The 12,557-nt window shown below is 43.1% G+C and overlaps 1 protein-coding gene and 1 long non-coding RNA gene across 2 annotated transcripts in view; both read right to left on the bottom strand.

Annotated features, from left to right (window-relative positions):
- The window catches only part of AOAH (acyloxyacyl hydrolase), an 83,541-nt gene extending 82,491 nt beyond the window's left edge, over positions 1-1,050 (bottom strand). The window contains exon 1 of the mRNA XM_033165905.1: positions 864-1,050. Within this exon, the coding sequence (XP_033021796.1) occupies positions 864-1,050 (187 nt within the window). The remainder of the gene's footprint in view (positions 1-863) is intronic.
- A 3,883-nt stretch (positions 1,051-4,933) lies between these two features.
- Positions 4,934-10,704, bottom strand: LOC117055558. The gene is made up of 3 exons (XR_004427648.1): positions 10,631-10,704; positions 6,862-7,044; positions 4,934-5,013 (listed from the first exon to the last, which is right to left on the bottom strand). It is a non-coding gene; the product is annotated as an uncharacterized LOC117055558 (long non-coding RNA).
- Positions 10,705-12,557: the final 1,853 nt, after the last annotated feature.

The raw sequence follows: 12,557 nt of genomic DNA, 5'->3' as shown, positions 1-12,557 counted from the left end.
CGTGCTTTGATCTTCACCCTTGAAAATGGACTCTACGGCAGGGGCGTAAGCAAGGAGGGCTGCCCCGGGTTCCATAATGGAGGGGGTGACAAATTATCAAGGAACAATTTGGGGGGGGGGGTTTGAAAAAAAATTATGATTTTTTTTTTTTGAAAATGCCTGCTCCGAAGGTCTTATCATACTATACTAAGGATTATATACCTATATATGAAATTTCATGCATATCGGTTAATATCTTGACCCTCCTCCACCAAAATAGCTGTTCACTTGGCTGTTTTCCTATGTCATGAAGGCTGAAATTTCAGTTCAGAGAACACTTTACTGTTCCCAACCCTAACCCTGTGGAAAGCCATCTAATTAGACTTTAATTTGATTTTGAGATGTTTTTAGGAGGTACCGATAATTTAATTATTGTTTGATTTTATACCAATGTTACGTATCTGATGATAGCCACCCTGAGCCCGACTTTGGCCGGGGAGGGTGGGATATAAATAAAAGTTTTATTATTATTATTACTTGTTATTATTCCTTTGTAAGAAAATATGAAATAACTTAAAACCATTTTTTGGGGGGGATCAACGGGGGGGTTGACAAGAAATTTTCTGCACCGGGTACCACCTGACCTTCCCATGCCTGGGTATCAATTTACCTTGCCCCCGGGTATCAATTTACCTTGCTACGCCCCTGCTCTATGGATACACTCTGTAGCCTTAACTGTTCGTGCTGATATGGTGACGTGGACCAAGGAATAAGAACAGGGGGAAGGAGGGAGGACGGGACTTTCTGATATTTCATCTTGTCCTTAAATCAAATCAAGCACTGATTTACACTCGCATAAATTGCTCAGAAACCAGCGAACTCACTCTGGACGGGCACTAGCTGAAGCTCAGAGTTTAGGGTGATTTTCAGCATAAAATGAATTGTAGTTTTGACGGGCATGCTAAATATATGACCACACAGGGTATAAGCAATGTTTTTTAGCATGCCAATGTCCTCGACAGTTGTCGAGTGCAACTGTTTTGGCTGAGTTTTTGCGGAGCTTCTAGTCATTAAGCATTTCTGAGTATTGGGGGAAAGCATGATTCTTTCAATATGACTGCATGTATATTTTTCAATATTAAAAATGAGACATGAAATATATTATCCACCCAGTATTTTCCCCCCAAAATACACATCACATAACGGAACCAACATTGAAATTCATTGACAGACCAACGTAGTTAAGCAGAGACGGCTGGCTTAACAACCATCGGAACGAAGGAAATGTGATTTAAAAAAAAGTTGCATGTCATTTATTCAGATAAAATCCATGCAACTGGGAGAAAAAGAAATGGTCTTATTTTAAAAATGACTGTAGCTATTTGTGGATCTTACTTGTGGCATCCAATTAATGAACTACATAAGAGATGGTGACATTCAATCTATTGCTTTTGCTACTGGATTGTGGGAATTGTTTAACTGTTTGTTTCCTTAGTTTTGACATGCAAATGATTCCAAAAATCTGTAGTTAATGGGAGTGGCCCCCGTCCCTGCTGAAGGCACAGGTTCAAAAATGTGGCTAAGAGAACACATTTTTCCTTTCTTTCCTTCAAACTGGTGTGTACCCTGTTGGGGAAAGGCACACAGAAAGCAAGGGCAACCGCCAGCCCTGTACAATTGCCCGCGCATGTGCTCCATTTTTCTTGCAGATCTACCACGCCTCATTTCCATGTGCTTCTTAGCATGATTGAATACAGAGGCTGCGGCGCTGAAAGAGCCAACTTTATAAATAGCCCCGTTTCCTTCAGAGGGGGTTACTAATGAATAATTAGTCCCACAATTGCGACTATAATCAGGTAAATTATCTGCAGATGTAGCAGTTACTAGACGGCTTATTTTCCTGTGCAATTAGCAAACACGCTGCAAGTCGGGGCTTGTTCCCATGATCTCTTTTGTCTGGAGACTGTTAATCCTTATTGATTGCCCCCCCCCCCCCCGATTAGCAACTCTCCTGGGGTGGAGGAAACCAGAACTGTATGTACCCTACCCCTCTGCAGTTTCTACTAGCAGTCGGCATCTGAATTAAACCCATCGCAAGGAAGCGATTACTGCCGTACAACAAACCCTATTGAAGTTCTCATGGGCTGGCTGGCTGGGCGAATGCCATTCCCCAATCTGAATGTGCCTTGTGTTCTTCTGGGTAAGAACAGCAGCAACAATAACCTGAGCTAGACCATGATTGGGAACTGGACGTCCTGCAGTTCTGAAATGACTAGCAATAGCCTTTATGTGTCTTGCAAGCACTTGCTATACTACAGGGGTGGCCAACTCCTAAGAGACTGTGATCTACTTACAGAGTTGAAAACTGGCAGTGATCTACCCCTTTTTGTGGGGTTCAGGTCAAAGTTGTTGAGCTTTTTTGGGGAGGAGGAAAGCCCTGTTTTTTAAGCATTCAGGTCAAAGTTGTTGTTGAGCTTTTTTTAGGGAGAAGGAAATCCCTGGTTTTGGGTGGTGCAGGGCAAAAAAATTGAGCTTTTCTTAGGGGAGCCAAAGTTGTTGAGCTTCTTTGGGGGAGCCAGTGATCTACCACAGACATCCAGTGATCTACCGGTAGATCACAATCTACCTGTTGGACGTGCCTGCTATACTAAACCCACTTTCACTTTGATAAGCAAGGGTTGCTACCGCAGTAGAGACTCCGAGGCATTGTTATTCTGGAATTAGCCAGAAGTGAAATTAAAATTCCACACAGCACTGAATATAAGGCTACATTAACTTGCAATGCCCTCCCCAAAGGCCAACTATCATCTATAATGTTTACTCAGAGATCAGTCCCGTTCAGCAGTGACCCCTTCCAATGTCAGTTAAAAATTATCTCCATCCAGGGTCAGTCTTTTACTTTTTCCTGGTAATGACAGTTAGTCATTACTGGTTCTCTTTCATTTCCCTGCAGAACAGTGTTGTAATTTTGCCCTTAAAAAAATAAAATAAAATAAAATGCTGAAAGGAAACCAGTAATTAAAATCCTCTGAAGAGTGAACACAAACTGACTAAGAAGCAACTCATAACTAATACCCCAGTTTTGATGAGCAAGGAACAATGATAAAACAGAATGAATGATAAAACAGGAAGTAGTTCATTGAAGGTACAGTAGCCCTCAGAAACTTCTATAGGGCTTTGTCTGTCTACATAGAGCAGACCGGATTTACAACAGCATTTTATAGTTGGAAGGAAAGTGTCTGAACAAACTCCAAAAGGCAAGTGAACACAGGGTGGCAATTCTGAAAAAATGCAGAAGTAAACTACATTTGTGACCATCATGCATGATGGTTATAAAAGTACATTATAATCATCAACATCATCATTAAAATTTCTATACCTTCCTTCATCCAAGGATCACAGGGCGGTTCACAAGATAAAAGCACAAAAAATGCCTAACATAATAACGAACAAAAACAACACTCCCCCAGTATTATTTTAGCTGAGATGGCTGCTAAAAAGGTATACAGATTGAAAATTGACAAAAACCATATTCTATGTTTGCTTGGACAAAAAACTGGGAAATTTACATGCTTGGGGAAAAAATCTTACTACTGCATGCCAGTGAAAGGATTACTTCTTCACTGCCATTACCTAAGCACATTTCTGAGTGGTGAGGGGTTTATTCACAATTGCCCAAATTAAAAGGCTGCTGGAAGCCTTGGAGATGGGCTACCGTATGTAACATGTTTGCTAGGCACCTATCCATTTAGGGACAGCACAGAAAATTTATTTTGTTCGTGTTTTAATGAGAAGTAACTAAGTCACACTTTATGAACAAATATAAGCTATGAAACGCAATTAAACTTCGAAAATAGCACTGTTCTGAATTTATGTATGTGTTGGGGAAAAGTGAATATAAATATTGCTTGCAAAGATGTGCATACACAAAAGTGTCTATTGGGAGAAACTGCACTTAAATCCCGATGAATTATTATGGGGACTGTTTTTTTTGGGGGGGGCGTTAATCACAAATTGCTGTGGAAATGTGGAGCAGTGAATTTAAGAGTGGAAAAATGAGAAACCGAGAGAAATAGAAATTAACAGATACTTTGTCTAGCCTCAATGCCGTTGAACCTAAAGCATTATACAATCATACCTTGGAAGTCGAACTGAATCCGTTCTGGAAGTCCGTTCAACTTCCAAAGCCAAAACAAAATAAAATATTCTTTCCAGTAGCACCTTAGAGACCAACTAGGTTTGTTCTTGGTATGAGCTTTCGTGTGCATGCACACTTCTTCCAACGCACGGCTTCTGATTGGCTGCAGGCGCATCCTGCAGCCAATCGGAAGCCGCACCGGATGTTCGGCTTCTGAAAATTGTTCGAAAACCGGAACAATCACTTCTGGGTTTCGATCGTTTGGGAGCCGAAACATTCAAGTTCAAAGGCGTTCGGCTTCTGAGGTTCCACTGTATAGTCTGATTCTACGGGATCAATTTCGGTTCCTGAGGCCTGAAAATCTGGACGAGATGCTGGAAGCTGTGCGGTTCACTATAGGGTCTTGCAACCCTTGTCCATCACGACTAAGTTGAGTGAGTGGGTGCATGACAAGGAGGTGCCTCCCAGCTTGAAGGAAGCCATAGTTGCTCCTGGAAAATATCTGTCATGGGCTGGAGGCTTATGAGAGCTAACCCTCACTCCCAAATGTCCACTTTGTGGGGAAGGTGCTCAAGGTACCCAGCGCTCTTTCTCAGATGCAACTGAATTAGGTGTGGCTGCACAACAGACGTTGCGAGGGGGTTCTTAGGTCTGGGAATTAGATGGCTTATTTGTTCTGGATGTGGCTGCACTCTCCCGTAAGGTACAAGTGCATCGTCTGGGATATTTGTATGAAGAGCTGTTTTAAATAAATACAACAAATAAGAAATCAGCACATACCTATACAGTTATGCTGCTGGTTTTGGACGTTTGGAATGAGGGAGGCACCTTTCAGCAAAAGCACGAAGAGGAGCACAAAGTTGAAGGAAGGAGCCATCTTCCAACGCATTCTCATTCTGGAAGTAAAAACATAGGGGAAGAGTTGGGGGAGGTGGACTTCTTAAAATGAGCACGGACATAAGTGAAATTATTAAGGACTCACGTCATTAAATCTCATGGAGGGAGACCCGAGTGCAGGAGCAACGCATGCGATTCTTGCACCTGAGGAGCTGAGGTAACCGAGTGCTTTGCCAATAAGAACCAATCTTCCAGTCACATGTTCTCACTGTGTGTGTGTGTGTGTGTGTGTGTGTGTGCATGCATGCGTTCGGGACAAAGAATCTATCCATTTCAGTTTCTCTCAGTTTCTCGCTTTCCCAATCTTACATTCAGCTCCCCACATTTCCACAGCAATATGCAATTTTTAAAAAGCCACCATGAAAATTCATTAGCATATTCATTAGAAAATTCATTAGCACCTTTGTATGCCATTTTACCTAACATGCACGCTGTTGCAAAACAATTTACCCCAATACAATGCATTTTTGTATCCACTTAGATGCACACTACCCTGATATATGCATTTGTGTAAAGGTAAAGGACCCCTGGATGGTTAAGTCCTGTCAAAGGCGACTATGGGGTTGCGGCGCTCATCTCGCTTTCAGGCCAACAGAGCCGGCATTTGTCCACAGAGGGCTTTCCGGTTCATGCGGCCAGCATGACTAAACCGCTTCTGGCGCAACGGAACACCATGACGGAAACCAGAGCACACGGAAACGCCGTTTACCTTCCTGCCACAGTGGTACCTATTTATCTACTTGTACTGGCGTGCTTTCGAACTGCTAGCAGGAGCTGGGACAGAGCAATGGAAGCTCATCCCGTCGCGGGGATTCGAACCATCAATCTTCTGATCGGCAAGCCCAAGAGGCAAGACCACAACATCACCCACGTCCCTATGCATTTTTATACACGCTACTTGGCTGGAGAACTGCGTTACAAAATCAGGATAACTGCAAATTTCAAAGGGTGGCTGTTGTTTTTGGTTCTCATCTTGTTTTGAAAAGTATGAATTTGGCAAGTTCACATTTAACCGTGAACTCAAGCTGAATTTCTCCTGCATCCCTCTCTTCCGGCGCTACTTTTAATTTCCCACCCCCAAAACTAATCACAAAGTGGTTACTAGATTTCGATGCGAAGAGATGCAATGACAGCCAGAAATCCAGCAGGCAGTGCTTCTCCAAACACAGCATCTTTTTGTCAGGGACAACTGTGGATGGTGAATTTTGCCCTCAGAAGCCCCGCTTAGAAACAAGAGAAGTGCCACCCTAAAGACAGCAGCAGTTAATGCTGCAAGAAAAACCACTGCCAGGACATGGGAATTATTAATGGTGAACCAAGGGTATAATGCAATTTGGCCAAAAGCATTTTGGAAAAACTGACACAGAAAGTAGCAAGAGCCAAAAAGAAACATTGCAATTTTTATGCAGTCTTTTTTGATTACAGAAATGAGGTATATGGTACAATACTACCCATAGTTTACAGCAGTTTGGCTTGCATGCAGCACATATTTAATTCCCCCCCATCCCCCATCCTATAAATTCCTGCAAATTCTAATTATAATTGATACAAAGTACCTTTTGCTTATGGTCGCCCGTCTAAGCAATGCCATGTTACTACACATAATTTCGTATCTGTAATAATTTTGGCATATACGCTTCAAACACCACCTTGTGAATATATATTCAGAAACGTTTATTGTTGCTTTATTTTTACTTTTCTGCAATGGCTGCATGTCGCACTGTCGCATGCCCTAATGTAAACAAAACTATATCTCAGTGCAGCCATTTAAAGCAGTTTAAAAGGTGAAAATGAATACAAAGTACGTCACCCAAAAACAACCCAGCAGGAAAAGCCGCATGCCTTACCAGCAGTTTCTGCAGCAGTGTCTCCTAATAAAATAGCAACAGCGAAGGAAGAAATGCCTCTGGAGGAGAGGAGTCTCTCACGGAACTGGCTCAGTCTTCGTTTCCCTCTTCCTCTTTTCTTGACAAGTGTGGTTCCCGGCAGCCAAGTTCGCTGTTTGGGGTTTCCTCATAAACCTCATTCACCTGAAACCAAAGCATGAGGCAGAGATACGTTTACTGACCAATTCAAAATTTGCCTTACCCCTTGACCCGATGAGTCTCTAGTGACATCAGCAATGTGTCTTGCAAACATACAGAATACAAATAAAGAGGGAGTGTTGCATGAGTTACTTGCAGGGAAAGGTTGTCCCAGCCAGCAGGCAAGATCTTCCCCACATGCCAAGATATTTATATTCCTGGTGAGCAGCTTGGAGGGCCAACACTGAGGCTCCAATATTCTCCCACCCGAGACCCTGTTTCTAGGTCCTGTTCCTGCAGGTGCCAACTTGGGACAAAGGTGAGGTATAAATGCATTTAATAATATTAATAATAAATCCAGGTTCATACATGTAAACCAGGCTTCCTCAACCTCGGCCCTCCAGATGTTTTTGGCCTACAGCTCCCATGATCCCTAGCTAGCAGGACCAGTGGTCAGGGATGATGGGAATTGTAGTCTCAAAACATCTGGAGGGCCGAGGTTGAGGAAGCCTGATGTAAACTGTATAACTCAAGGTCACGGTGATAAATAAGGTTGAACAGTTTATAGCTTTTGTCCTGGACACCGGGAAAGGTTGTTTTCTGCTGCTCCAGAGAAGCGGACACGGGGCAATGGATTCAAACTACAAGAAAGAAGATTCCACCTAAACATTAGGAAGAACTTCCTGACAGTAAGAGCTGTTTGACAGTGGAATTTGCTGCCTAGGAGTGTGGTGGAGTCTCCTTCTTTGGAGGTCTTTAAGCAGAGGCTTGACAGCCATCTGTCAGGAATGCTTTGATGGTGTTTCCTGCTTGGTAGGGGGTTGGACTGGATGGCCCTTGTGGCCTCTTCCAACTCTATGATTCTAGGATTCTATGAAATGCCAAAGTTCAAGTAAACTGAAAACATTTAATGCATTTCCCGTTCTTTAGTCATGCAAATATATTTTTCTTGGCAGCTGTGAACTTTTAAAGATAGTGCGGCTGTCAGATTTTGTATATGGATTATTCAAACTATTCCCTTAAAAAGGAAAAGAGAGAATGTACAGGCAACCGTGAAAAATAGATGCCTCTTTGGTGCATAGCAGCCAGCCAGGTATTCTAAATGCAATATGACATTTCTGTACAGGGTCCACTGATCCCTTTTTCTTCTTCCTCTCAGCTGAAATTCTTGCTAAGGTAGCAGCACATTATAAGGCCTACACATCCTTTAATCCTCTGAAGAACCTTTTAAATACACATCAGATTATGACCCACAACACCTTTAAGTCTTTTAAAGCTGTAGGCCCTAAATTGAAAGGCATTACTCAGAAAAACAATGTTTTCAGAATATGAAGCTTTCAAGGTACGATTCTTCTCTCCAAGGCCATTTTTCCTGAACGCAACACGTCCTAATGGCGCCACTTAAACAGGGAGCCTTCTCTGACCCATTCAAGGAAGGAGACAGAGAAGTTCATTTCCGTTTCATTTTCAATTTGTTTGCTGCCTTTCAACACTGCTGCACGTGATGCAGTTTGCAAGCCATAAAAATGACAAAACATGCGACAAAGATCACACATCCCATAACAATACCGTCCCATACAAATAAGCCATAATGGGGGGGGGGGATATGTAATTGTTAAAAAACACACGTAACTTAAATTGGCCAAAGCAATATTCAATAATCCATTTAACAGATGTTGCTGCATTGTGGCTGTGTGTGCTCCTGGCCCAGCTCTTCACTCTATACTTGGGCTTAGGTAAACTGATATTCGCTCAGCCTCAGCATTTGCAGATAATGGCCTACAACAAAGTGCTGCTTTGTGGATTGGGACCGCTCAGGAGACAACCTTCCATTCCACTTCCAACAGCTTTCACTTCCCTTCGCTCCCAACTATCAGCCAACTTTCTGTAGACAAGGAATGTTCTTGGTTCTCAGTGGGCTTCTTTTATGTGGGGGGGGGGGGGGGTGTCCTTGCAACTTTGGTTTCCTCCATAAATGTTTTTAATAGTTCCGCAAACCATTTGGTTCCCTCAACCTGCTGCTTATTTCCCTCTTGTGTGTTGCTAGAGCTGTTTTGTCCAGCAGCTCTCATGGACTGAACATCACAAACAGAGACACTCAAATGTTGTTGGGTTGTGTGTGTGTAAGAGAGGGGGGGGGACTTCAAAGCTCTTCCTTCTAAGACAAGAAAATCTCCACAGCAAGAGTGAATGAATGGGATGGCAGCTTTTTATTTATGTATCCCTTTTCCAGCTCCCCCAACCCACTCTAAATCCCCCTTCTAGGGTTTTTCTAAAGGTTTTTGCACTTCCGCAAGCCTCGGGCTAAACCCGAGCCTACTGAGACCTCTATCCTATGCTGCTATGGCTACATTAGTGACTGCAGAGTGAGAACTGTATTGGAAAGAGCATATGTGACAGGGCTGTTGGAGGAAAAGAAGCGAAGCACCCTATCAGTGCTGCTGCTATTGTCATCTACCAATGCATTATTGGACCACTGTCTTGCCTTGCCAATGGGCTGGATAAGAGCCAATAAACTGAAGCTCGATCCAGGTAAGACAGAGGCACTGTTAGAAGGTGGCTCCCTGGTTTGCGATAACTTGCTACGTCCAAGAGATGATGGCGAAATGTTTCAAGTTATCTGAACCAGAGGCGTAGCAAGCCCAAGTGGTACCCGGTGCGGATTTTTTTTGTCACCCCCCCCCCCACATCCGCCCACACCCCTTCAAATCACAGTGAGCATTTTGCGTCCCCCCACAATGCTTTGCAGCACCTCAGGAATGCAAAATGCTCACTGTGACTGGAATGGGTGTGGGTGGATGGTACCCTAGGTCCAGGTGGACTGAGTAAAGCAAGCACAGCTAATGCTTTTGCAGTGCTGTGGTGAGTCCAAAGCCCAAAGCCACTGGATTTGCTCTGGCTTGTGCTTGAGGCTCTAGGTGGAGGTGCCAAATGTCACCCCTTGAAGATGGCACCTTTGTGCCCCCTGAGAGGGCAGTGCCCTGGTGAAATGTGCCAGGCTGCTGGGTGGAGCCCTGGCTGGGCAGAGCTGTGCTTCTGTGGCTCTTCCCAGCAGGAAGGAAAAAGCGAAGTGTGTGCTGTGTAAGCCAGCTGCTGCACTGAGCAACTTATGAGTTGTGGGGTGGCCATGCTGAGAGTCACCCCCTCCCCTGGAACCCAGGGCAGCCCCCCCGCCCCGCCCCAGCGACACCCCTGATCTGAACTGAGATACAGCAGAACTTGTAAGTGATCATACAGAATATATTATTTAAAGATATCCAAAGGTCAGGAGTTCCGGTCTGGGTGCGCTAGAGAGCAGGTTGTTAAAAACGAAGCTTCACAGTCAGTGAGGTAGTTTTCCGACGGTGGTAAATTATGGGGGGGGGGAGAGGCGGCTAATACCTCCCCCCACCGGCAACGCAAAAGTACGAGGCTTTTGCTGAAAAGGAGAAAAGCAGCGGGAAAAGGCAGAACTCAGTGCTGGCACCGGAGGCAACGGAGAGGAACCAGACGCAAAATTAAACAATTTACACACCGGCAAGACGCCTAAGAGCTCGCACTGGCAGGCACCCGAGACCCTTCGACAAAAGAGATTGAAAAAACTGTTACCGACCTGCGAGTGAGTAGAAAGAATCTGTTTCAATTCGAAAACTTGGAAGGTGAAACTTTGTATCGAGCCGGAAACTGTAGAAGTTAAGTCGAAGAGTTATTTGTTATTGTGGGAAGGAACGGCTTAATAGAGAGTCCCTGTGAAATGGAGAGACTGAGGCGAAAGATCACACAGAGATTGATAGCTGAAAGAGGTCAGAGGGGATGGAGGGGAGGAGAGGAGAGTGGAGGAGGGGAGATAAGAGAAACCGACGTCCCCAAAGCAAAAGCAAAGATATTCCTACTCAAAGTGAAGGAAATAAGAGAAAGGAAAGTTAAAGGAGAGAATGTTTTAGGAGAAAAGGGGAAGAAACGATAATAACAGCGGAAAGCTCGGAGGAATTAAGAAGGAGGAATGAAGATGGAGGATTCTGGTTAAGGTGTGTCATACGGAGGTACTCTCTTCCTGCTTCTTCACGGAAGCCAGGATAAGCATAACGACACCCAGAAGAGCCTCCTGCACTGTTCTGCAGTGACACCTATTGGAAGAAGGGGGATTTTCCCCATAGGAAGATCTAACGCACACTTTGGAAATAGAGGCTCCAAGACATATATACATCAAGGCTGATGCTCCAGTGAAATACACATGGAAGGGAGCTCCCACAATTAATAGAAAGGTGCAGCGGAAGGTTCGAATCCCAGCAACGGTTTGGTTAATCAGATTTGGACTGTGCTAAATAATATAAGACGGCTAAAAGAGCACAAACACAAGCGATGGCAGCAAGAAGACAATCAATATATAATGACAATGTCGCCTTAGCTGATATCAAAGAATTAATAACTGAAATGAATAAATCTTTAAATGAGAAGCTGGACTCGGTGGAGGCCAAGATTGAGAGCAATTCGAAAGTAATTTTGGAAATGACGGGACAGATAAAAGAGCTATATGGCAAGAATAAAGAGCTGGATAAATCAATAAAAGATTTGAGGTCTAAAGTGCTTAAACAAGAAGACCATATTAAAAGATTATTGATGGATAACAAAGAGGCAAAAAGAATACAAGGAAAGGAAGAGGAGGAAAGACAGGATATTAGGAGAATGCAAGAAGAGCTGGAAACAAAGATAGCGAAGGAGTTGGCCAACTGGCTAAAGGTCAATGAGGACAATTTGCTGTTGGATATTGATAAGATATACAGAATAAGGACTGAGAGAACAAAGAATATCAAAGGACCAGGATACTGTATGGTCTTTTTAAATTCAAGATTGCTCAGAGACAAGATCTTGCAGAGGAAAAAGCAGAAAAATTTGATACTAGAAGGAAGAACTATTGCCATTTTTAAAGAGATCCTGAAAAGATTGTTGCTGAGGAGACAGAATTATAGGATGTTAACGGGAAAGAAAGGGATTTGGTTTACTTGGGAGTTCCCAGAAGGACTTTCATTTATTTTTAAGGGGAAGAAGAAGAAGACCATAAAATCTACAGAAGAGGCGGAAAAATTCAGCAAAAGATTTAAGAAAGAACTGTTTGGGGAAGAGGAAGAAACCAAGAGAGACGGGGGACAACTGGTAGAGTAAAAGATGGACAAATGTATAAGAAGTCGATATACTAGAGATTCTTGTACCCTTTTTCTAGTTTCTCTTTTACATTGTGCTCGTTTGCCCTTTTTGTTTATTATTGACTTCATTTTGTTCGGGACAAACCCGAGTGTGATTTGAGAGATTAAAGATAAAGTGATAAAATAAAGTAATTGATCTTAAGACCATTTCGTAGAACATTAATGGGTTAAATAATAAAATTAAAAGAAACAGGATTGAACATATATTGAAAAAAGATGCCTGGGACATAATCTGCCTCCAGGAGACACATGTTCCACAGAAACATAAAAGAGTATTAATCAATAAAAGATTGGGCAATGAATTCATATCAACAGATAAGAGAAAGAAGAGGGGAG

This window comes from Lacerta agilis, chromosome 12 (genome assembly GCF_009819535.1).
Source record: "Lacerta agilis isolate rLacAgi1 chromosome 12, rLacAgi1.pri, whole genome shotgun sequence".
In the NCBI taxonomy this organism is placed as follows: Eukaryota; Metazoa; Chordata; class Lepidosauria; order Squamata; family Lacertidae; genus Lacerta; species Lacerta agilis.
Note: the sequence above shows the minus strand (reverse complement) of the source record. Positions and strands in the feature narration are given on the sequence as shown.